The sequence below is a fragment of the Odocoileus virginianus genome, chromosome 10 (genome assembly GCF_023699985.2).
Source record: "Odocoileus virginianus isolate 20LAN1187 ecotype Illinois chromosome 10, Ovbor_1.2, whole genome shotgun sequence".
NCBI lineage: Eukaryota > Metazoa > Chordata > Mammalia > Artiodactyla > Cervidae > Odocoileus > Odocoileus virginianus.
In genome coordinates this window covers 34549495-34575491 of record NC_069683.1, presented here as the reverse complement: position 1 = coordinate 34575491, position 25997 = coordinate 34549495, and the positions used below count along the sequence as shown (strand labels likewise).

The window sequence follows — 25997 nt, the reverse complement described above, 5'->3', positions numbered from 1 at the left end:
AACTCTGCATTGAACTCTATGCTGCTTACCTGTTAACTTAAGGACTTAACCTTAATTTAAGAGACAGAAGCTATGTGAATCTGACATTAAGGATAATACCTTCTCCATGATCAATCGGTGAATCCTTGGCCAGAAAAATCTCTTCTGCTCCAGCGCTGGTGTTTCTTTTCTGCCTCCACCGCTGCTGGGTTCTGTAATGCCCTAGTCATGGTGTCTTGCACAGAACCCTGCTTGGAGCCAGACTATTCTGAGCTCAAACACTGCTTACAGTGCTTGTAATGCCTGGAGCAAATTGCTTAGCCTTTCTGAGCTTCCCATCTGTAAAGTGGGAATAACCACACCTTGCAGGGCTGTTGTAAGGACTTTTTAAAGGATGTAAAGAGCCAGGAAGAGCACCTCATGCAACAAATGTGTGTTCTCTTCGGTTGGTGCCTTGGTATTGTTGTCATGCACCTGCCATCTTTCCAGTGTGGGAAGATGACAACTCCCCTGGAGAGAAATCCTTTATGGTCTTTCCTGTCTCAGATCATTAAGCAGCTGTTGTTGCTCATGCCTGTTCAAGTAGCAACACAGTGAAATCCATGTGCCGCAGGCCACCGAAGTTTGCTACTGGGATGGCCATTCCCAGGCTCCTGCCCTTGCCCTCCCCACCCCAGCCTCCAGGCCACTTCACATCACTGTTTATCATAGTCTGTTCTCAAGCTGCGCTTGAAGACTCAAATCCCACAGCTATTTGCATAGATCTGGACACCAAGGGAATTGCTGCGTTTGACTTAAGCACATGGCTTCTTGTGGCCACAGCCTCCACCCAAAGGGCAACTTTTGAGTTGACCAAACTGCAAATTCAGTTTGTGTCAGATTCTCTTAGTGAAGATAAGACCCCAGCCAAGATCCAAAACTGCTCCTGTCTCTTCCATAGGCCTCAATGAATGAGAGGTGTGAGCTTCTTCCTTGTCCAACAAACTGGGGTCCTCATCCAAAACTATAGGAGAGGGTGGGAATTGTATTCACACAGCAACCCATTGCTGGGGCCTTGGAATCTGCTCTCCTTGAGCAGTTGAGGGTTAGCAGTCAGGTCACATCTGATTCTGAGCTGAGGAGTGGGTGGTGGAAGGTCCTGGTGGTCAATCACAGGAGGCAAAGACATTTGACATTTACACACTGCTGTACATGTCAAAATGGATACCTAAACTACTGTATAGTGCAGGGATCTCTGCTCAATGCTATGTGGCAGCCTAGATGGGAAGGGAGCTTGTAGGAGAATGGATACATGTATATGTATGGCTCAGTTGCTGTGCTGTCCACCTGAAACTATCACAATATTGTTAATTGGCTATATTCCAATATAAAATAAAAAGTTTAAAATGTGTCAATCAAAAATAAAGAAAATAAAATCACAAAATTTGATTCAAACATGTTTTTATGTTCATCATGCCATCTTTTAGGTAAGAACATGCTGGCTGCTCAAACCTAGTCCCTCTCACCTCTGGAGCCTGAGTTTAAGAGAGAGAGAGAGAGAGTGTGTGTATGTGTATGTGTGTAGTAGGAGGTAGGGTGGGAGACAGGCTTTGTGCAGGAGGGCTTTGAGCTGGGGGTTCTGGGAAGGTGCTGAACCCATCAATGAGGGCAGGGAAAGCAGAATGAGGAGCAGGTTCTGAGGAAATGGGCATGGTAATAAGGTTAGTCACGGAATAACTTAGGGCAAATGCATTTGCTCCAGATCTGAGTTTTTCAGATCAAACTCCCATGTAGGCAGCAGAACAATAAGAAGAGAGAAGCCTTTGGTGTTGAAAGAGACCCTGTACAGCCAACTTTACAAAGACTCAGCTGTTTGTCCCAGTTGGCACTTTTTTTTGCAAGAGACAAAAAAGTCAACATAAGCCAGTTTAAGTAGAAAGGGGTATTCATCAGTTCTTGAAACATAAAAGGCCAGGGATATCAGGCATGACTTGAGCAGAGCCTTAGATGATAGCCTTAGAACTTAGTTTCTTTCTGGATCTTTGCTGTGCTTTCTTTCACACTGATTCCATTCTTAGACAAATTCTTTACCTTCCCAATGAGAATTCTGTTTTTACCCTCTTACACTCAAGGTCTGCACTTAAGAATCTTATTCCAGAATGACCTGCAAAGTCTTACTGTATCTCATTGGCTCTGGCTGGTCACATGCTCACCCTTGACCCAATCACTGTAATAAGGGAAGTGATACAAAGATGGCCTCAGACTGCCTCTGCCCTGAGGTTGCCAGTTAAGACCTCTCATCACTGGTTGTCTGATTGCTCTCAATAGTCTCCATGGACCCCAAAATAGTGGGGCTCAGTCCAGCAACATAATCAGACTCTGTACTGCAATGGAGAGACTGAGGGCTGAGTGCTGAAGGAACCCCATCCCCACGTCACAGTCAGCTCTCCATTCCCCCAGAAGTCTCCTTCACCAACCCGTCGTAATTCCTTCCTTTGACCCTCTGAAGCACTTATGGAGCCCGACTCTGCCATGCAGCTCAGTTCAGGTTATCGGGCCTGTTTCCACAGCTTCTGAGAACTGGGTTCCCAACGTGGAGATACACAGGGGACAGGTAGAGCTATGTCTTCTGTTTGCGTTGGGTTGCGCAGCTACTTCCTGTCTACCCCGGGGGATGCTGGGAGGAGGACTTTCAGTTCTGCACCTCAGCTAGGGTTGCCCTTGCTGGCCCTGAGGTAGGGCTGTGACCTGGAACAATCCAGAGCCCCTGTCTGGAAACCTATCCTGGTGCTCTTGTCTGTCTCTTTGAGGTTACAGAGGGACAGAAGGGACTTTGCTCTTGAGAAAAAGAACAATACCCCATTTGGGGCACAGGAGGCCCAGGTTTTGGTCCTGACTCTGTTCCCCAGTGGTGTGACCCAGCACAAGTCACTGAGACTCTATTTTCTCATTTGTGAAATGGAAAGGTAAAACCCTTCCTCACAGAGCCGAGAGGGTTCAAAAGCTAATAAATAACATTTACATAGTGTGATGTGTGTGGACGAAGCCAGATGAAAAACAAGGGTTGATTCATAGAGTCCTTTCTTTCAAAAGGAGGATCCACCAGGTACAGAGCCCTGAACCCTGCTATGTCCCACAGCTGGGGCACAGATGAGAGCTGTCTGCCTTCAGGCTTGGCAGAATGCGGCCGGGATACAGGAAACCAGTGCGCAGCAGACGGGGGCAGCTGCACGGTGCTATCATGGACCAGAGGGCACACAGCATCCGGGAGAGGTCAGGGAAGGCTTCCTGGGGAGGCAGCCTTGAAGGACACGCTTGGAGCCCCAGTGCCCAGCACAGCACTGACACTGAGCAGGCACCCCCACGGCGTTTCTCGAATGAATGAATGATTTAGGCAACCACCAGTCAGCCACCTTCTGACTTTACCAAACCAGTTCCTGCATGTAGACCCTGATGGTCACTCCCCAGAACAAAGCTGGAAAGGGAGAGGAAGGAGGGGCCATGGAGGGAAGAGTGGCAAAGAGAGGCAAGCTGGGACCTGGACATTCATTTATTATTTTTGTTTGAGGATAGGGGTGTTGCTGAGTCTAGGGAGAAATTTTGTTTTATTTTATTATTATTATTTTTTTGGCCACATCATGCAGATTGTGAGATCTTAGATCCTCAACCAGGGATCAAACCTGGGCCCTCAGTAGTGAAAGTTCAGAGTCCTAACCTCTGGGCCACCAGAGAAAGCCCAAGAAATTTTATTTTTGTTTGGAACAAAATTCCCAAGGTGGTGGCATGCTGTTCCTGGCTTTTCAGACAGGTTGTTGCTGGTGGTTTCCTTTATTTTCTCAGGACACCAAAGAGAGTGTCTTTTCTTCCTTTTAACAATTCCATTATTTATTATGCAGGCAAGTCAGGTTCTGTGTAGGAGAACAATGGGAAAATATACACATAAATATTTAAAAGATGTTAGATTGAATTTATTCATGATTCTACTTGAAAGTGTTAGTCACTCAATCGTGTCTGACTCTTTGAGACTCCATAGACTATAGCCCTCCAGGCTCCTTTGTCCATGGGATTTCCACTGGAGTGGGTTGCCAATTCCCTTCTCCAGGGTATCTTCCCTACCCAGGAACCGAATCCAGGTCTCCTGCATTGCAGGCAGATTCTTTGCCATCTGAGCCACAAGGGCAGATAACTATTGAAGATATTTGAAGATAACTGTTTTTAAATGTTTGGGTTTTAACCTTCTTGACTTCCGCTCCCTACCCTCATGAATAGATAGAGCCATATTTCGACCTACATATATTTCACAAAAAATGTGTACACATAAAAGTATATATGATTTTAAAACAAAAGTAGAATCATGCCACCTGTTCCCCCACACACACCTCCAGTCAATATTTTACAAACAAACATGTCCAAACCATCAGACGTTTATGCCTTTGAACCACTTTGGACTGGATGTTCTAAAATGGAACTTGTTCTCCAGTCCTTCCCGAGGAGCCAGATGCAAGTCTGCTGCAGGCACACCCTGTGGACATTCTAACTCTGTAGCAGGGCTGAACACAGGGGATGTGTTAGCTGCTCAGTCATGTCCAACTCTTTGCAACCCCATGGGCTGTAGCCCACCAGGGTCCTCTGTGCATGGAATTCTCTGAGAATCCTGGAGTGGGTTGCCATTCCCTTCTGCACGGGCTCTTCCTGACCCAGGGCCTGAACCCAGGTCTCCCTCATTGCAGGCAGATTCTTTCTCATCTGAGCCACCAGGAAGCACAGGGCCTGGAAGGCTAAGACAGGCCCAGATCCACTGACTCCAGGGCCTGGGCCACACAGAGCGCTTGTGTTTGCTCTTTGGAGTGTGGCTGCTTCCCTCCTTGTGGTCAGTTGTGTGTTCTCACTGTTTTTGATCTGCCGTGAACTGGAAAACCAGAAAACCAATCCTGGAGAGGAGCTTATGTAGGTTTGAAGTCAAACCCTCTGTTCCATGAGGCATTAGTGTTATCAATATTTTCTCTCCCAGATGTGAGTAAATGATCATTTCTTTAATATTTACTGTGTTCTGGATACTTTACACACCAATTGTACTTAAATCTCATAACAACAGTTTGAGAGGAGTATCTTAATTCTGTCTTACAAACAGCAGTCTGATCCCTTCAAAGTTCATTGCTTCGTCTAGAGCCACTGAGCTGTAAGTTTCAGAGCTGCAATGGAACCCCTGGTCTGTTTCACCCCTAAATCCCAGCTCTTCTCCATGTATCACATCTCATGTTTGCTTCCAGTTCTGAGCTGGGTTTGTTTTGGTGTCATTGCCAGAGGCAGGGCCACTGGACTGGGGAGATGCTTCTGCACGGAGCAAGGCTCGGCCTCCATGAAGGTCTGAGGCCAGGCAGACAACTATCTCCTCAAGCAGCAGCTCCAGGGCCTGACAGCAAGGAGAGCCCCATAGACTCACAAATCACCCGAAGAACCCATGGGGTGGAGCCTCATCAGTCTCTAGGGAGAGCCAGTCTCCACTTAGCTGGCTGGCCTTCTCAGATGGTGCTCGTAGTTGGCACTACTTATTGGACTTGATTTGAATTAGGTTAACTAGCAGAAAAAGTCAAGGGGAACATGTTCGCAGGATATAAATCAGAGGTGACAATTTGTGGCTGCAGACTGAATCTTGACCAAGGATGTGTTTGTTTTGACAAACATTTATAAATTGGAGAGATTTAATGTTTATATATCTGGGATTTGTGCTTTTCTTGAAAAAATGGGAGATTGAGCCAACAAAGATGGATATTTTTTCATGAACCACCCCCACCAGTTGAATAGTAGTAACTGCCCCAGTTAGATGGTACCTGTGCTCTGTGGTAGGCCATACTCTATGAAGGCTCTCTTTCATCTCAGCTGCCTGGCTCCTGGAGAATCTGAATCTGTCACTTTGCATGAATCCTATTTTTACTGAAGCTACGTGCCAATTAAAGCAAAGCCTTCTTAATCTGTTTATTAGTGATACAGTTTCATTCATTCCTTCAACCAACAGTGGGTAGCCATTCTGGCCCCTGGATGTGGGCCATAAAAATATGAAGACTTATCAAAGATAGTCATAAAAATATGAATAAGGTATAGTCCCTGCTGTTGAGGTGCTCAAATTCCAGCTGAGTTGAGGCCAGTGCAAATTGCTCAGGGAGAACAGAGAGAAGTGTGGCAAACTGAATATTCCTCCCCTGCTCCCTGCCAAGAGGTCTGTGCCCTAATCCCTGGACCCTGAATATGTTACCTTAAATGGAAAAAGGACCTTTGCAGATATGATTAGATTAAGTTTCCTTAGATTTGGAGATCATCCTGCATTATCTGTGTGGGCCCAGTGTAATTCCAAGGGTCCTTATAAGAAGGAGGCAGGGAGAAGTCAGACAAGAAGGAAATGTGAGGGTGGAAGCAGAGGTCAGAGAAGAGAAAAGATGTTACTCTGTTGGCTTTGAAGATGGAGAAAAGGTCACCAGCCAAGGAATGCAGGCAGCCTCTAGAAGTGGGAAAAGCAAGGAGATGGATTCTCCCCTAGACCCTGCCGAAGGAACACAGTCTGCTGGTATGACTTCAGTCACTGAGACTGAGTTGGGACTTCTGACCCCCAGAACAGTAAGATAATAACTCTGTGTTCTTTCAAGAGACCAGGTTTTTGATAATTTGTCCCAGGAACCATAGGAAACTAATACATGAAGGGAGAATTTTTTTCTGGGGTGAATGAAGGACTGTTTGAACTGGATGAGTAGGAGCTCATCAGGTATAGAAAGGGGATGACAGGCAGCCTACGCATAGGGAAAAGAACTGTGCAAAAGGTGTGAAAAAGCAGGGCGTGTTTGGAGGTTAGCTGCTGGTCCATTGTGGTTGGATCATAAGGTGTATGATGGCTGAAATAAGAGATAAGGCCAGTGAGACGGGTTGGAATCTCACCTTAGATCTCGTCCCATGGGAAAAGGGACCAGTTCTAAGTCAAGATTTCTTATCATCTCAAGGATTAAAAGAAAGGGAAGGGCAATCCAATTTATGTTTTAGAGAGGCTGCTCTGGCTGTTTGGGGAGGGTGTTTGGGAGGGGCCAGACCAGAGGTAAGGAGACGAATGAGACTGCCGAAGTGACTCAGGTCCCATGGAGTCATGGCAGGGATGGTGGCCACAGGAAGAAGGCAAGTGACCAAAGACACCTAAACTAGAATTGACAAGACTCAGAGTCTAACTGAACGTGGGGAGAGATGCAGAGGGAGGAGTGGTGATGGCTGTGTTTTGAGCTTGAGTGTGTTCACTGGGACACAGGAGTGGGCTTGCAGGAGGCAGGGCTGGGAGCGGGAAGAATGATGGGTTCTGTTTGGGGTGTGGTGAGTGTGCAGGGCCCACGGTGCATGTGGGAAGAGTTGTCCAGAGGCAGTTGGCAATCACAAGTCCGTAACCCTGTTCTCTGGGGCGATGTTCAAGTTATCTACATCCCTTCTGTCCCGGCAAGAGGTGAGGAGCAGGGGGCTTGGGACTGAGGGGCCTAGTGGTGTCCTGGGAAATGTTTAACAGTCAACTCTCTAGGGAAATAAGACTTTGATATATAACATTTGCTGATTCCTGTGGTAAAAATACTCCCATCATGACCAATTTTAAGCTACTAATTTGACATCACTGAACATGGGGTTGGGAAGAGGTACACAGTAGTAGGTCGTTAGATAGTGTTCCCTCCATTGCGATACACTAGAAAAAAGTCATCTCAGGAACACAGATAATAGTAAAATGTAGTAAAATAATCAAGACATCATCATTATTGTGGCTATTTAATTCCTTTGTTTCTAGAGTAATTTAATTTTTCATAATATCTGTGTTTAATGACCAGCTCACAAAACACTTGATGATTTTACATTCAGCCATACTAGCAGGCACCAGCACACCACACTGGAGATGTTCCTATGAAACACAAGATGAAAGAGCCTGGAAAGCCACTTGCTTTCCAGACAGGCTCAGCCACTCCCCGAGGTCACACAGCTGAGGAGGGTAGAACCAGGTCCAAGATCTAGGAGGCAGTTTCTGGTCCTCCATTGACTGGAGGCAGCATCGATTCTCCCCTGTTGGCCCTCTGTGCCCTGGCCAGCCCTGCAGCCCTGGTAACACCGTGTGGTCCTTAACCCCAGGAGGATGACTCATGTCATTCTGGAGTGAGTGACTCAGGGAAGAGGCTACTGGGCAGCCTGGAACAAAGAGAACCAAGAGAGATTTATTTCTCCTGGGAGCTCAATGCGAGACTCGGATATTTTTCTGCTGTTCCCGGTACCTTTGAACTGCCTCTGATGAAGCAATTGTACATATTTCCAAGAAGAAAAAATTTTTTTCAAGTGGACTTGTTTTTAAAGAAAGAATTGCTGAAGTGAACAAGCTGGAGTGGCAAGCTGGGGAGATGCTCTGGCTAACTTCCTGTCCTAGCTGGGGTAGGGAGTGGGGGGCGGATGGCGGGGGTGGGTGGGGGTGGGTGGGGGCGGGTGAGTGGAGGTCTGGCTGTGACTCGACAGCTTTTTAGGGAGTGCAGAAGCTGGATCCCAGGCACGTACAGGTCTCCAACCCTCCACTTCCTCCTGAGCAGCGTCTAAGTTCCAAGAGGCTTCCCACGTGAGGAGGGCGCCTGTCATTTGACAAAACAGCCCCCTGCTTTCAGTCCTTGCTTAGGAGTAACTTCTGAATCCAACTTCTCAAAGCACCTTCGTGTTTGGCAACTCTGCTCCTAGGTGTGTAGAAATCATGGTGCTCTCAGCCCCACACCCCCCACCCCACCCCAGGGATGTAAAAAATCCAGTGGAGATGTCTAAAGGCCTCATCAAGCAAGTCACAGCAAAGAGCCATCTCTTCTCTTCTGAGGTGTCTGGGTAATGGGGCCCAAGACCTCTCAGTTCTTAGATTTGGGGATCTTTGCTTACCTCCCTAGAGAGGAAGGGCGCAGGCTCCCTTTCTCAGGGACTCACCAGAGCTTACCTTCTTGCTGCTCCCACTCCACCTCTCCTGTCTTCCCCTTACCCCGTCATCTTCACTGGACTTGGGTGGAGAGAGACTTACCCTTAGAATGCTTTTTACCCAATTTTTTATTTCTGAGCACCAACACCTACCATGGAGAACCACAGCAGCTACACCAAAATATAATATCATTAAATAGGACACAAATTTGCCCTCATCAGCATTTGTCAGCTCTTGTGTTTCTGATGATAGCCATTCTAACAGGTGTGAGATGATATCTCATTGTTGTTTTAATTTGCATTTCCCTAGTGACTCTTGATGTTGAGCATCTATTTATGTACCTATTGGCCTTTTATGTATCTTCTTGGCAGAAATGTTTATACAGCCCTTCCAGTTTGCCTAAGGGCTAGCCCTTTGTGGTACATAAGGCAGAGACAGCCTCCCTTTTCTCTACCTCCTGCTGCCACCCCAATATCCCTCTCTCCCGATCCCCTTCCCAAGCAATGGGCACAGAAGGGCCTCACTGTTTACTGGAGGGGAAAGGCAGTGGGGGAAGGGAGATGTGAAGGGAAATGAGGAGTCTGTTATGATTCCAGATGTGCCATCTATCTGCTGTGACCATCCTTCCCCACCCGCCCCCCCATCAGCCGAGCATCAGCCTCACTCAGGCACTCTTCCTCCAGGGGCTGGCCCTGCCCCTACTCTTGGATATGGTGCTGGCACTGGTCTCAGCAGATGCTGCTCACTCTCAGGACTAGAACAGGGTCTGAATTAGGGGAGGAAGGCACCCCCAGCCAAATGGGCCCATAAAAGATCCTCTGGGCTGGAGAGCACAGCCAGACCCCAGGGAATATCAGGAGTGCTCAGGGCCCCCTTGCCCAAACACTGCTAGGCCAAGGCCCCTTTGCTCCCAGTCCCTGGGCCAGAAGGGTCGTGGTGAGGATGGGAAGTAACTCAGGGGGTCCCTTCCGGTTCCTCATCCTCTCTTCTCTGTTGCCCCCAAGCCTCTTGCTTCCACCCTTTTACACCCAACCTTTGCTCTCCACTCCTCCTTTTAATCCAGATTTGCTTCCAGGATGGAAACCTGGGGCTCCTGCTGACTTGCTGAGGGCTGTGCCCCCTCCAGTCATCCATTCTATTATTTACCCTGTGCAGCCTGAGCACCTGCTCCAGTTCTCAAGCTAGGTTTCATCTCTCCATTGCAGAATGACAATCTCTGTACTTTGGGAGTCGGCACTGGGGTGGCCGAAGTCTGGGGCTTTGGAACCAGATATGGGCTTCCCAGAGGGCTCAGTGGTAAAGAATCTGCCTGCCAATCTGCAGGAGATGTGGGTTCAATCCTTGGGTTGGGAAGATCCCCTGGAGGAGGGCACAGCAACCCACTCTAGTTTTCTTGCCTGGAGAATCCCATGGACAGAGGAGACTGGCAGGCTACAGTGCATGGGGTTGAAAAGGGTTATACATAACTGAGCATCCTTTGGAATCAGATAGACTCGGGACTGACCACAGCCAGAGCTCGGACAACCACAGTACTGCACCCTCTTTCTGTAAACCCACCATTGTAGCCATTGGCTGCCCAAGAACAGAGAAAAATGTCAGCATCACCAGAGTGCACAGCCCCTGATGGTCTGATGATCAGGTATCTATTTGTCAGTATGGAGGAGAAGCCCTGTCCAGGCCAGGACTCTGTCTCCTTTATCTGCCAGGGACAGAGCTGGGAACTCTGCCTCCCAGGATGAACATGAAACTCTCTGGGCCTTGGTTGGGTTTTGGTGATGCTGTGGCTTGGAGAACTCAGCTGTCCAATTCAGAGGATGAGAAAGGAACTCACTGAGTGTATACTCTATGTGGGTACCATGTGTATTTCCTAACTTAATCCCTTCAACAACTCGAAAAGGTAGGTCCTGTTCCCTCCATTTTGCAGATGAGAAAACTGAGGCCAAGAGGAGACTAATCCAGCAAGAAAGAGGCAGAGGGAGAATTATAATCTAGTCTCCCAAGGTCCAAAGCCTTCTTTCAGCATCCTGAGGTTAGGAAGCAGGATGGACTATCCTGGGGAGACCTTCAACTTGAGCTCACTTACTCAGGATACAGGACCCGGGGGCTTCCCAGGTGGCACTAGAGGTAAAGAACCTGCCTACCAATGCAGGAGACGTAAGAGACACGGGTTCAATCCCTGGGTTGGGAAGATCTCTTGGAATAAAGCATGGCAACCCACTCCAGTATTCTTGCCTGAAAAATCCCATGGACAGAGGTGCTTGACGGGCTATAGTCCACGGGGTCACAAGAGTCAGACATGACTGAAGCGAGTTAGCAAGCACAGGACCCAACTCTGCAGTTGACCAGGTCTCCCTAGAGAGGCACGTCTCAGTATTTTGAGCTGATCTCTGATGCCCAAGGAGACTTTCCAAGTGTGTCCAGGACTGCCAGGGGCAAATGCAGGGAGCTGGGGGCATCTTCACTCTCCCAAGATCAGAGGCACTGCCAGGGGACTCCTGCTTTCACGGCAGAGACACATCGAGTTATTATTTACTGAAAGCAAACTTTCAACATAAGAGGCCAGAAGGCTGATGTGTGTAGTAGGGCTGAGGGGCAGGGGTTCTGGGACCTTCTCCGGCTGCTCCTCACCCACAGGTGTGGTTTGGGTCAAGTCCCTGCCCCTGTGCGGGTTTGTCGGATGGGAGCAGGGGCAGGTCTGGCGCTTCTCCAGTGGCCTCTCTGTCATCCTCTGAGTTTGCAGAGAACCGAGAGGGATGTGTGTGCAGCCACCCCAAACAATTCCCTCCATCGAATTCATCTAGAGATAGACTAGTGGTATTAATAGCAACCTAATCTCTTTCAAATTCTTTGTGCTGCTAAAATGAAAGCAAAAATTCAAAGCTGGAAGGACAAAAAAAAAAAAAAAACTCTCCCTTCTGAGAATTCTGAGTCACTCCAGAAAGGTCAGTGGAGTCTGGGTTAACCCATTGTTTCCCAGAAGTGCCTCTGGCTCTTCCTACACCCAGAGATTAACAGAGGGAATGTGAGAGCCGCTCAGTTTCCAGGCTGTGCTCCTGGGATTTTCTGGTCTCAGAGAGGGGTTTGGTCTCTTCGGAACTGGTCACAAGGCTCAGGGAGAGGCAGCCCAGGGGCCGTTGTTAAGAGGCCATGCTTACCAAGATCACCACCCGTGATCCAGTGGACGTGACCCTGTAGGGACCTGGGAGTCAGATAGACCTGTGGTTGACTTCCAGCACTGCCCCTCATGGGCGATGTGACTTTGGCCAATCTTTGAGCCTCTGTTCATTCATCTGCAAAATGGGACCGACCATGACGTTAATAATAATAGTATATACATTACTGACCTCAAGGGCTGCTGAGAACACCAAAGAGGTTGTAAAGGCCCTGTTGAAATCACTCCTCCTGACAGTGGCCCCCGTACCTGCTGGCACGTAGGCAGCCCCATAGGAAGCCACCCTCCTCCCATGGCTGAGGTGTGCAGGATGGAGGTCTTCTGCCAGTTGTGGGTGGCAGCACTGTGCCTTATGGCCACTCTGTCAGAGAAGCCCCCTCCTGCCCATGGCCTGCAGGGTCCTACAGTGACCATTCTCAGGGGCAGTCTGTGCAGCTCACCTAACAAATGTGGGCCTTCCTAGGGTGAGTGATTGGATGAACAAACGAATGGACAGTTGTATGAGTAGAAGACTAAGAATACGAGTGGGTGAACACATGGACCCACAGACTGATGGCTGGTGAATGGGCCACCCTACACAGTGGGGGTCACAGAACCTCTAAACCTGGGCCCCGTCTTCTGGCCTCATAAGACTCCCGGCCTGACAACCTGTTGCCTCTGCTATCTTATCTTATCCCCACTGGGAAAGCATTCCCCGTCTCTCCCCTGCAGGGCAGTGTGCCCTTGCTGAGTTGGGGGCTACACTCTAGCAGAACTCCTGATGGAGGAGACCAAGTAGAAGAGGGAAAAGATGAGGGCCTTCGACTCAAACTTGCCTGGGTTATAATCCTTAGCCTGCCATTTATTAGCTGTGTGATCTTGAGCAAGTTGCTGCACCTCTCTGATCCTTAGTTCCTTAATGCATAAGATAGAAATAATAAACAAGATAGCACATGAAATACACCTAGCCTAGCATCCAGTACTCAGCGGACAACGTAGACATGTCTAATGAATAAGAAGGAATAAAATTATATTAGTTTGCTTTCTTTGATGAATAGCCAGAGGGAGACTAACATATTTAAATGAGGTTTAGAGAATTTTGACTTTTTCAGTAATGCAATGATTGTGTAGTTATCCCTGCAGAGACTTAGATAGTTTTGCATCAGGTACAAAGGTAGCTGGACCAGTCAAGTTGCTTCACTTCACTGCACCTCAGTTTTCCTTCCTGTAAAATGGGCCAAGCTACATAGCTAAGCAACATCTGGGGGCCGAAAGAGTCAAAAGAGCTGATAGCTTTTGGCAATGATCCACCTAACCCTTTACTGACTAGGTTCGAGAGGCAACAAGAAACGTCCTGAAAACGGGTTAAAGAAGGAGCTGCTCAGAGACCAAACATTACTAAATATTTTTTCCTTTTTTGGGTTGGTGCTCTAGATCACCACTTCCTGGAGATTATATTCTAAACTTGCCGTGATGGATGCAAGGTCCGCGTGCCCACGAGCTCCAGCGGAACCCAGATGTCATCCTGAGGGAGGGACTCTGCTTTTACCTTGCTATTTTAAGCATCGAGTTTATAATAATGGATGGGAGAGAAAGCAATGGGGCAGGAGCAGCGTGAGAATGGCCTGGGTGGGCGGGGCTGCTGGGTCTCCCCCTGGAGAACTCAGGGATCCATCCTGTCAAGTGTGAGACCTCAGCCAGCCTCCACTCTGCTTTATCCTACAGGAGCTGACACCTCTTGGTGTTTGTCTCAATTTGTTTCTGTTTTACTTTGTTCTTTGACCCAGGGACTGACTGAAGGTCTTTCTTAAGGAGCGGGGGTAAAGAAAAGGAAGTAGAGATATTTCTGATGCAACTCTGGAGTACTGTGGCCCTAGAATCCTATGGGATGGGTCCCTCCGGTCTGTGGTTTGCTGTCATTAGGAGGAGTTCAGGATTTCAGGGAGTCCTAGGGTTGGAGAAAGCCCCTGAAGTAGGTTAGAAATCTTATGACCCTTGCCACAGCCTTTGATGAGACTCTCCCAGGAAGGGGAGCTCGCTACTTTAAAGAGCATCCCATTTCATGTTCTGATGGTTCCAACTACTAGAAAGCTTTTCCTTGCCTTGATCTCACCTTTCTGTCACTGGCCATGCATCTACCCCTTGGAGACAATAGAATTGCGTGAATGGCTTTCAGGTATCTGCAAATAGATTTTATTTCTTCCTGTACCAGCTCTTTTCCAGGCTAAAGGTCATTAGTTCTTTTTTTATGACTTTTTTATGTGGACGACTTTTAAAGTCTTTATTGAATTTGTTAAAATATTGTTTCTGGTTTTTGTTTTGCTTTGGCCACTAGGCTTGTGGGATCTTAACTCCCCGACCAAGGATCAAACATGCACCCTTTGCATGGAAGGTGAAGTCTGAATCATTGAACCACCAAGGTCCCTTTAATTCTTTAAACATAAATTATTGTCCTGCTTCCCCCTTTTTGAATATACCCCGCATTGTCTGAATCTCTCTTAGCATGCAGAGCACGATACACTTCATGTAGATTAAGACAAAAGAAAAGTGAAACTGTTACCTCCCCTGTTTTGTAAACTATACTGTTAAGACAGCCTGGAGACCTGCATACACATGGCATATCATTTAAAAAGCTTTCCTGGGACATGTAGTCCACTTTGCGGGTAGAACTGGGGCATGTGGATATTTTTCTGCTGCCCTCAACCCTGCTACTCTATACTTTACCCAGCACTACCGTTGTCCCTCGGCTTCCCTGGCGGCTCAGATGGTAAAGAATCCACCTGCAACGTGGGAGACCTGGGTTCAATCCCTGGGTTGGGAAGATCCCCTGAGGAGGGCATAGAAACACACTCCAATATTCTTGCCTGGAGAATCCCCACGGACAGAGGAGCCTGGCGGGCTACAGTCTGTGGGGTCGTAAAGAATCGGACATGACTAAGCGACTAAGCACAGCATAGCACTGCTGTCCCTGCAGCTGAAATCCAAGTCGAGGTGATAGAAATTCATCACAGAGCTCACCTTTGGGCAAACCTGTTGCTCAATTTACTTATACAGAAACCATTTGGGCTGGGAGACACAGCATACCCTGGTCCCATAGCTCTTGTTCCCAAAAGTCAGGTTAAATCTGTCCTCTTGGCAATGACCCACCTTCCTGTCTCACCTCCTCCAGCTATTCTGTTCAGAGAAATTTCATCAGCATTTCAGTATTTATGGCTCAGTCTAAACACCATTGCTAATGTGAAATCTTCCTTAAAATGGTATTCCACTCATCCCAATTTCCCGAGTTAGGGACCCTTTTCTGGGAAAGCATCTCACTTTCAAAGGGTTTACCCTCTTTATCTTGTTTTCTGGCTGTCTCCCCCCACAGCATTCCATGCTCCTTTTGGGCCAAGACCACGTCTTCATCTTCATGGTAGAGTAGATGCGAGTGGAGTGTTCGTGGTGAAGGAGGTCAGCTCACAGGTCCTGTACTTGAGATTTCTTGAGCCGACCAGCAGGGGTCACCCCAACTGTTTCAGAGTTGAATGGGGTTCCCAGTGCACGGTAGAGAAAGGCAGAAGTCAAGATGGTGGTCACAAGGACTAAAACTCCCAGAGATAAAGTTCCCCAATTCTTAAAATACAAGGCAACATGGATTTCTGGGTATCTGTGATCAATCGATACCTGTGGTATCGTGATCTGGGTATCTGTGATCCCCTTGCCTGACTCAGGAAGCTCGGTTGAGTTGTGTGTTGGGTGGGGGGGCGTCAGTAAGAGCTGCGGTTGATGCCACATCTGAGCCATCCCATAGCACAGTGACTCTAGCGCCTTCCTGAGCCCTTTCTTGGGACAGGTGGGACAAGAAGAACTCCTGGTGTTGTGGGTGGTGGCAGGGCCTTCTGGCTCCTCCTCCTGTAGTCTCCAGCAGACAGCACCTTGCAGGACCTGGCACATAGTAAGCACTCAGTAAATAACAGTGTTTTCCGTTTCCCCTGTGTGTCCCAGCAGCTCCTGACTGTGGCCTTGGCCAGGGTCTGAGGATGACATCTGCCTCTGGTGGTTTTTATCTGCTGTCCCCCAGAGCAGCTCCTTCAAGGAACCCCTGAAGTTGTATAATCAGACTGGTTGTTGGTTCTTTGGGTCTCTGGAGGCGTTCCTCACCCTCCAGGGCAGGGGGCCTGAAGGAGTTTAGGGATGAGAAGAGGCCAGGTAGAGGCTCCTGGGCTCAAGCCAAGCTTCTGGACCGCAGACCAGCATGCAGGTGGCCTCTGTAGGCACCTACTCCATGCTGAGTGAGCTTTCTTTTCATCTTGGGACTATTCTGCATGGGAGGCATTCTGTCTTTGTTCCCTGATGAGGAAACCAAGGCTCAGAGGTAAAGCCAGGCTTCAAGGCTAAGCAGCCGGTGAGGGGCAGAGTGGAGCCTCAAATCTAGATATCTGGTTCCCAGCCTGTGTTCCTTCTACCTTGCTGTCCTGCCTCTCCAGATGGAGACCTGAGATGACTGGTCCCCTTTTCTAAGAGGAATCAGAGGAGCCAGACCCATTGACTCAGGTTTATTGCCAGATCTTGGTCCTACACCTCTTAACAGCAAGGAAATATGAAAGTGCAGTTAGTACTTACAAGTAACAGTAGTTAGTAGTTAAAAGTAAACCCAACTCAAACTGGTTTAAACACTCTGAGACTTAATTCTTTGTGTAACTGGGTAATTAAGAAATAGTTTCAGCTGCAGGTGAGCTTTGACCAGGGCTCCAGCTCTGTTTCTCTGCAGATCTCCCGGTTCTGCTTTCCTCTAGGTGTCAAGTTTTCTCCTCAGTCTGGCCTTCCTCATGGAGGCAAAATGGCATCCATAGCACCAGACCTGCACACTCCACCACCCAGAGCAAGAGAGAGCATCTGGGTTCCAGAACACTGCCACGAGCTCCTTGGCTTATTCTGGATCTATTGTCTAGCTTTGAGCCAATCACTGGTGAGATGGATGAGATTATGCTGACTGGGGTCAACCCCAACCAGGTGTCAAGGCTGCTACCCCATGGGGGAGGGTTCAGTTCAGTTCAGTTACTCAGTGATGTCCAACTCTTTGTGACCCCATAAACTGCAGCACGCCAGGCTTCCCTGTCCATCACCAACTCCAGGAGCTTGCTCAAACTCATGTCCATCAAGTCAGTGATGGCATCCAACCATCTCATCCTCTGTCACCCCCCTTCTCCTCCTGCCTTCAATCTTTCCCAGCATCAGGGTCTTTTCCAATGAGTCAGTTCTTCGCATCAGGTGGCCAAAGTATTGGAGTTTCAGCTTCAGCATCATTCCTTCCAACAAATATTCAGGACTGATTTCCTTTACAATTGACTGGTTTGATCTCCTTGCAGTCCAAGAGACTCTCAAGAGTCTTCTCCAACACCGCAGTTCAAAAGCATCCATTCTTCGGTGCTCAACTTTCTTTATTTTTTTCCTTTCTTTTCTTTTCAATTTATTTTTTCAGAGAGCTGAAGGAAAAGGGGAAGGCTAAGTGTGGCTTTGGGGCAGCAACACAAGGTTGCTGGGGTTGTGCACTGCACAAGGCACACGAGATCCACCCTGGCTGAGCCTCCAGAATCATGACTGTAGCAGAGTCCTGGCAGGTCCAGTGAGGGCTGTTCCTCAACAGAGGGTCAAAATTGCTGCTGAAGGGCATGAGGTGAGGCATGGGGCAGGAAGTCAGGAGACACCATCCCTTCCTCCTCCTGCATCTAACCAAGCAAGGTTGTAAGATATAGTGGCCACCAAATCAGGAAGATCTTGATTCAAATGGTTGGTCTTTGTATGATTTGGGCAAGTGGCTTCCACTCTCCAAATAGTTCTCTTATCTATAAAATGCAAATAGTAATGCCTACAGCGTGAGGATTAAATTAGGTGATGTTTGTAATGTTCCTAGATGATGCCTAACACCCAGTAGCTGCTCAATAAATGGCTGACAAACACAAGTCTGGTTCCCATTGGAGTGTCTTCCATCGGTTATGGCTTCAAGTAGTTCAAAGCATCCTTCTGGGATGGCTGTTTCCTGTACAGCCTAAATTAGATGCAAAATCTCTAAGGTCGCCTCTGACTTTGTAAACAGAGCGAAAGAGCAGGAGGAAATGCAATTCCAAATGCCCTCTGCTCGCCTATTTTAGCCCTTGTTGATGCAAACTCAAGCAGGCGCTCTCTGCGGTTTGTGGCTCCTGGAAACGGGACCCGGCATGGGTCAGGGATGGGACTGGATTTGACTTGTCCTTTTGGCGTCTCCTCAGCCTGTGGAGCCCAGGCCTCTTGGAGCATCTTTGGGGCTGACGCAGCGGAGGTTCCGGGAGCACGCAGTCACTCCCGCCAGGAGGCTGCCATGCCCCACATTCCCGAGGACGAGGAGCCCCCCGGAGAGCCACAGGCAGCCCCGAGCCCCGCCGGCCAAGTAAGTGCCCCCTCCCTCCCTGCAGCTTGCCTGGCCGGGCCATGCCAAGTGCCCTGGGCTGAAGCCGTAGGGTGTGCCACCAGCCTTTGCAGGCAGCAGTGGGCCTGGGGAAGGTGTGTGGCTTCCACACCAAGGAATAAACTATCCAAAGGTCATTGAATTGGTCCCCACATACCCTGAGAGTGGAACCTCCTAGGCTGTGTCTGACTGAGGTCTCCTGGGAAGTCACACTGCCCTCCTAGGATGGAGAGATACCTGGAGGAGAACCACCAGCATGGAGGGCCTTGTCCTGTCAGGGCTGTGGGCACCAGCATAAGGTCACTTAAACTGAATCCTCTTAAAATGAAGATCAAAGTTTCTTAGTAAATAGTGAAAAAGGGTGTCAGTGAGATTTTATTATAAAAAAAGGAAATGAAGAGAGTAAATTGAAAGGTTTCATTGAGTTTGAACTGTACAAATGATATTGTGAAGATAAATTTTTAATCAAACATATCACAAAATATAGCTTATATGCTAATTTTTAGAAAGAACAGAGAATTAATCAAGTATGTTGATTTTTGTATTACATATTTTTTATGCCAATGAAGTGATCTGTTCACATGCTGTCACAACCTTTACGTTTTACTTTTAGCACCTTCATTAAGAGATTCTGCTTGTTTGATATTTAAGGGCTTCATTCATTTTCCAAAGGACCTCTTTCAATCCCTCAATATTCCCTCATGAATAACCTATCTTTCCATCATCCTCATAATTATGAATTCATTTGTTTACTGGTCCAACTCCATGAGCTCCTCATTGATCTAAGATCTTGTACGTGAAGTTCTCCGACATGGTGTTTTGAACTTGATGAACTTTGCAGTTGGTTTGCACTGAACTTATACATCCTGTTGTATCTGACAGTTCTCCAAATGTCCCTGAGACGGAGGGAGAGACACTCGTTAAGTGAGCGAAGGTTATATGAGCTGGCATTAATTTGATACATTTGAAAAGTGGGCAGATTCTAAGTGAATAATTTCATGTTATAATGACATTTGTTTTCTTTTCACATCGTAACTGTGGGAACTACGATAATAAATACTTAGCAAGGAACAGCCTCTTATATCCCCACATCCCAAGCTCATGGGACTGAGATGCTGTAGAACTTGGCAACCTTGGAGAGCCCTTGAGTTTCTAAATGACAGTGAGCCCAGCCCCCGTGCCCTTGGCCGTAGGCACAGCTCAGGGCTTTACTGAGCCCCACTCCCAGGAGTGTCCTGGGCTATGGTGGGTGCTGCTCTCAGCTGCTTTCAGTGGCTCCAAACTGTACTTCCACTCCTCCGCAGGTGACATCTAGCCTTCCCCGAACTGTGTGCTCTGCTGCTCCTAATCATGTGTGGACAATTCCCCCAAAGTGTTACTAACAGTGACTGTAAGGTTTACCCAACAAAAATTTGCTAATCTACTGAAATCTTGGAGTGTGAAGAAGGGAAGTACAACACAGAGGAAAACACTTGTGTGTGTGTGTGTGTGCTCAGCCATGTCCGACTCCTTTGTGACCCTGGACTGTAGCCTACCAGGCTCCTCTGTCTGTGGAATTTTCCAGGCAAGAATACTGGAGCAGGTTGCCATTTCCTCCTCCCGGGACTCTTCCTGACCCAGGGATCAAACCCTTATTGCCTGCATCTCCTTCATTGGCAGGCAGATTCTTTACCACTGAGCCACCTAGGAAGCTAGACTAAAACACATCTGGATTCCAATGTCACTGCCCCCTATCCCCAGGTCACTCCCTTCCCCAGGTTCTATCCCCTTAGCATCTCCACCCCTCAGCCCTGGATCAGTTCCTGCTGTGGTCATCCTTGACCCTGTCCACTTTACTCACAATGATAGTGCCCTTAAGACAGGTTCTGATGCAAAATCTAGCTCCCAAATCCTGGGCAACTCTCCTGAACAGCTGCCATGCCCTGCTCCCCAAGTATTCAAGTGTTCCTAGAAAATAAATTAGCGAAAGATGGGCAAAGACACAGCTCCATCCTCAGAGAAGAGATCCTTTTCACATTGAGTTCAGTGCCTCTTGGTTTCAAATCTCTCTAATTAAAAGACACCTCCACCTCCACCAAGATGCAAGCCAGACAGCACAAAAGCCTGCTGGCCTTTCCCCCCATCATGGCTTCAAACCACACATAAGTGTAACTTCACTGGGTCAGAGGTGAGGGTGAATTCCTAGGGGTAACTAAGCAGTGAGAGTGTGCCAGGAGTTCACCATACAGCTGAGGGTCAGAGAGCCCCAGCGGAGCAGCAGAAACTGCAGATTCCAGCCCCCACAAAATAACTTTCCCGAATCAGACTTCTATAACGTGGACCCTGGGCCCTCAGGGTCTCTGAAGGTCCTCCATGTGCTCATGGGGAGATGAGAAAATAGAGAGACTGTTTGTGGGCCTCAATAGCCTCTGCCAGAGTCTATCAGGAGAAGGACCCATGAGGAATCCAGTGAGCTGGAGCCAGGGTGCCCAGATCCTATGGGAGGCCCTTTAGCACAGGATTTCAGAACATGGACTCTGGAGTGAGGCCATCCTGGGCTGAAGTCATAGCTCTTCCACATGCTGGTCAAGAGACCTGATGTTGAGTCTCTTAACTTTTCCATACCTCTGGTTCCTCATCTCTTCCCCAGAGCGAGTGTTAGTGGCTGCCTCTAGGACTCTGTCTGTTCAGCCCAGCCCTTGAGGGCCTTCTTTGGCCTGAGGGACTGTGGAGCTGGGACAGGTTAGACCCCATGCTGAAGGCCACATCAGATCGAGTATCCTTTTATTCTCTGCCCTGACTGACAGGCCCTGGGCCTCCCTGAGTCCTCCAGAAGCCCACAGGCATCCTAAGTAAAGAGTATCTTTCTCTGCAGCTCCCATCAGACAACCCACATGGGGTTTCTCCTGCAGCCCCAGCCTCAGGAGACAGTTAGGTCTTGAGAGTTAGACTGGAGCCTTGGGGGCTGGAGCCTGAGTCGCTCAGAGCAGCATAGGAAGCAAGGGGAAGCAAGGTTGGCCAGGAGGACTGGGCTGGAACCCCTGGTGCCATGTGAATTCCCACTCTGTGAAACAGGGCAGAAAACAGACCATCCTTCTGAATTTATGGTTCCCTGGGGTCCGGCCCTACTTCTGGTTCCTCAGGCCCCAGCCCCCACTTCTCATTGCTGACACGAGCACTAGCTGAGGCCTTCTCACACAAAAACACAAAAGATCCTGTTTTTCTTTCTGCTCACGTACACATACACACACACACACACAAACACACTCCTAAGCACACGAACACTCGTATACATGCCAGACCTAAACACGCTTTCACACACACACAGGCTTGGACAGATAGACAGAGAGATATACTGTTTAAGATCCCAAGCAGAAGCTATAATCAAAATGCACAAAGGACTAAAGCCTCCTGACGATGCCCTCTGCTGAGGCTGTGTCCTGAGCAGTGTTTCCTGGGTTGGCCTTTGAACAGGGCAGGGCCGACAGGGATGAGCTGATAGCCAAGAGGCTCTGGCAGGAGCAGAAGCTGTGAGGATGCGAGCCCGGGACCTTATCGGATCACAGACTGACAGAGCGGGAAGGGATCTCAGGGCACATCTAAGCGCTTCCTCTAAAGACAGGCAAAATTCTGCCTGGTCTAAGTCGCCTGGGAGCTTGTTAACCCTGGATTCCTCTGCCAACCTACACCTGCTGGACCCAAGTCTCCTGGGGAGGACCTGTGCAGTGGTTGGCAGCTCTGCTTCATGGTCAGGCTGGAGCCTGCCTCCCCCGACTCCCTCAGTTCTGTCCTCACAGCGGCCTGTTGTGGGTAAAGACCCACAGACGCATGAAGGAGGTTTCTGCGTCTTCCTAGAGCCTCTCTGCCTCCAGTTCCTCCAGGCTTTGATGCCATGGCACATTTCAGAGCCTCCTCCAACCCCTCCCCACACATACCTACCTGTCTCTGCCTCACTGTGGGGCACCAGACCTGGCCCCAGGCCCTAGAGGCAGTGTAACCAGGACATCAGCTCTTTCCAGGCCTGTGACCAACAGCCATATTAGCACCTCCACTCACTGGAACTGCATAGCCTCCTCAGAGGGGCCTTACAAACCTCAAAGTACGGAGACATTCATATTAACTATAAGAGCCCAGTTCTCACTGGATCTCACCCCTATCCCCCTCCAGGGGCTTTGGAAGGCCCCAGGGACAGGTCAGTGTGAGCTCATAAGCTAACCACTCCCTTACCCCACTTCTCCATTATCCATAAAGCCACTAATAACAGCTAACCTTGTGCTAACTAACAGCTAACTCTTTTCCTTGTTGTTTGGCCACTAAGTTGTGTCTGACTCTTTGCAACCCATGGACTGCAGCACACCAAGCTTCTCTGTCCTTCATTATCTCCTGGAGTCTGCTCGGATTTATGTCCATTGAGCCAGTGATGCTATCCAACCATCTCATTCTCTGCCGCCTCTTCTCTTTGGCCTTACATCTTTCCCAGCATCGGGGTCTTCTCCAATGAATCCACCCTTCGTATCAGGTGACCAAAGTACTGGAGCTTCAACTTCAGCATCAGTCTTTCCAAGGAATATTCAGGGTTGATTTCCTTTAGGGTTGACTGGTTTGATCTCCTTGCTGTCCAAGGGACTCTCAAGAGTTTCTCCAGCACCACAATTCCAAAGCACTGATTCCTTGGCACTCAGTCTTCTTTAAGGTCCAGCTTTCACATCTGTACATGACTCCTGGAAAAACCATAGCTTTGACCATATGGACCTTGTTGGGGTTACTACTCTGTTAACTCACTTAACTTTCAAGCCACCTTATGAGGTAGGTATCATCAGTCCCATCTCATAGCTGAGCAAACTGAGGCTCAGAGTAGTTAAGTACCTTCCTCCAGGGTCACACAGCTTGTAAGTGAAAGGCCCAGGATTCAAACCCAGGCAGCCTGGCCCCAGAGCCCACACTCTTAGTCTGTGCCCTGCACTGAGCACTGTCAGCTTTGGCAGTGGGGCCTCTGTGAGAGGTGCTAGGATCAAGGGAATGCTGTCCTCTGCTCTCAAAACCACTTGTCAAAGTCAGCCAACCTGGGCCCTGTAGCACTCACCACCTTACAAACCCAAAGTGCCACAGGTGTGGTCCTGATAAAACAGCATGCTTGGGTGTGCCTTGAGCCCTGGAAAACCAGGCCCCGTGCTGTTCCCGCTTCAGGCCGCACACACGTGTTCCTCTCACTCCAGGCCTGCCCGAGCACCTCCTTGGTCCAGTCAGTCCTGAATACGAAGGAGTTCTGTTCCGAGAGTGCCTTTGTAAGTCTAATTAGTTCATAGGTCCAAAAAAGTTAGCCTCGGTACCCAGCTAACACAATCGGCTGTAGACTACTGTACTGTAAAAGGTTTATAATACTTTTCACACAAGTAATATGTAAAAGAGCACAGAACATAGTAAGCTTTTATACTTTTGGACACCCTGGGCTTGAAATAAAGATACTGTACTCCTGCCCTCTATACAGTACTGTACAGTGAAGTACAGAAAAGCACAACTGCTTATAGAGGATGCATGCATGAGACAATGTACTCTAGATGTGTGAAACAGCGTGATTTTACATGCAAACACACATTCCCATCTTTGAAACTTCACAACTTGAAGGTTCATTTGTAGGGGACTCACTGTACTGCACTTCCTGATCCTCTAGACAGAAACTGATGTTTAACCCTCACACATAGCAGCATCTGGTTGATATGATCACTGCAGCACTCAACTAACCAGCGGCATCCTTGCCCCCACCCTGACCCCTACCCCAATTATTACTTAACTGAAAATGAGGTTGGAGTGTTTTCTGGAGAAGCAGCCCTCTGCATGTAGCCCTAACAGGAAAGGAACTGTTTGAGGAGCTGCTAGAACCTCTGACCATGAAGCTACGGGGTCTCCCCATCTTTTGGCCCAGAATTGGATAGCATGGTAGCTGCCACCATAACAAACCTGGAACTCTCTCCCTGTTTAGTGTAATAAGAGACACATCCAGACGTACCACCATCATCCTGCATGGCTGTCCTGTTAGAAGAGAAGAATTCCAAGCAGGGTTCCCCAAGCAGCCGGGAGTTCTGGAAGGCACAGGAAATGCTTCTGTTTCATAGGAACATGAGACATTAGCCATGTGGCAGAGCGAAGGGGGCCTGTGCTTCATCCTTGAGTGTGACCCTGGGTGGGTTATTCATCATGCCTCAGCTTCCTTATCTATAAGCTGAGTGTTACAGTAATAGCCGCTCACAACAGCTAACTTTTAAGGCAATTCCAGGCACTATGCTAGGTTTATGTCTATATGATCTCATTTAGTTTTCTCACTAACTCTGCGAGGCCGGTATTATTGCTCTTCCCATTTATAGATGAAGAATATAAGCACAGAAAAGAAAGTAAGGTACACTAGGCAACACATCTAAGGGGTTAGATTGTACGAGCCACGGCTCAAACCTAGGCAACTTGACTTTACCAGAATAATATATAGCCAGTGCTAAGTAAAGTACTCAACTTCACTTAGTACTCAACAAAGTTCTCAGTCCCTCATACAGCACAAGATGGTCTATTAAAAAGTTTCCACAGGTATCACTGCTGTTGGTCCCCTAATGCCACTGTGGGGACAGAGATCATCATCCCCAGGAAACTGGAAAGCTCAGAGCACTCAGGTATTATATCCAGATGCAAGGAGAGAAACTAACATGTGAGGCTCCTACTGTGTTCTAGGCTAAGCTCTTTACACTCACGATCTCAGATGACCTTTATAATGCCCTGTAAGTTAGCAATGCCTGTACCCATTTTATAGATTAGGAAAGTAAGTCTTGGAGAGGTTAAGCCAGTTGTCCAAAGTCATATAATGAAGTAACAAGGCCTGAATTTCACTGCCTCATGGCTCATAGCTGAGAAACAGGCCTAGAATGATGGTTTTTCTTCTTTCTAGTTCAGAAAACACCCCATTACAATGCAGTGGAGCTTAAGCACACAGGAAAGGGATGGCAGTTCGCTGACGTGTGGCAGGTACTCAGCAAATACAGAACTGAGTTTAATTTGCTCAATAAATGTTTACTGAATTCATTCACCAAGCGTTTATTGAGCTCTAACCAACCAAGACCCCACTCGTAGGGAGTACACTTCCTTGTGGATTTACAGCTGAATGACAGGTCTCTCTGATCTGACTTGCTCTCATGACCTTCTCTGATCAGGAACTGGAGGATCTTTGTTCTATGCCACCCCCAGAAATATCTAGACCTTAACACATGTGACTGTGGAAGGTGGATTGCCAGCTTCACTCTCCACTTCGCCTCCCCTTGGCTGTTCAGACCCTGTGTTCACTAGTCAGTGGGCTAGGGTTCCATCTATACCCCAGTGGAGGCCCCTGGAGAAATGCGTGCTCTACACTGGTGGGAAAAGGGTTCAGGACTCAAAGAATCAATCCTCTGTCAGGAACAAGATGAAGGTGAAATAGATAATGCATGTTAAATACTTGGAAACTGGTAAGGACTGTGCAGAGTGGGAAGACCCCCCCACCACCCTCCCAGCTAACC

At 48.3% G+C, this 25997-nt stretch overlaps 1 protein-coding gene across 4 annotated transcripts in view; it reads left to right on the top strand.

Annotated features, from left to right (window-relative positions):
* The window catches only part of IRAG1 (inositol 1,4,5-triphosphate receptor associated 1), a 132608-nt gene that overhangs the window by 40525 nt on the left and 66086 nt on the right, over window positions 1–25997 (top strand). For all 4 annotated transcript variants that reach the window (XM_070473383.1, XM_070473382.1, XM_020911116.2 and 1 more), the window contains exon 2: window positions 18308–18465. In XM_070473383.1, the coding sequence (XP_070329484.1) occupies window positions 18397–18465 (69 nt within the window). In that variant the 5' untranslated portion in view covers window positions 18308–18396. The remainder of the gene's footprint in view (window positions 1–18307; window positions 18466–25997) is intronic.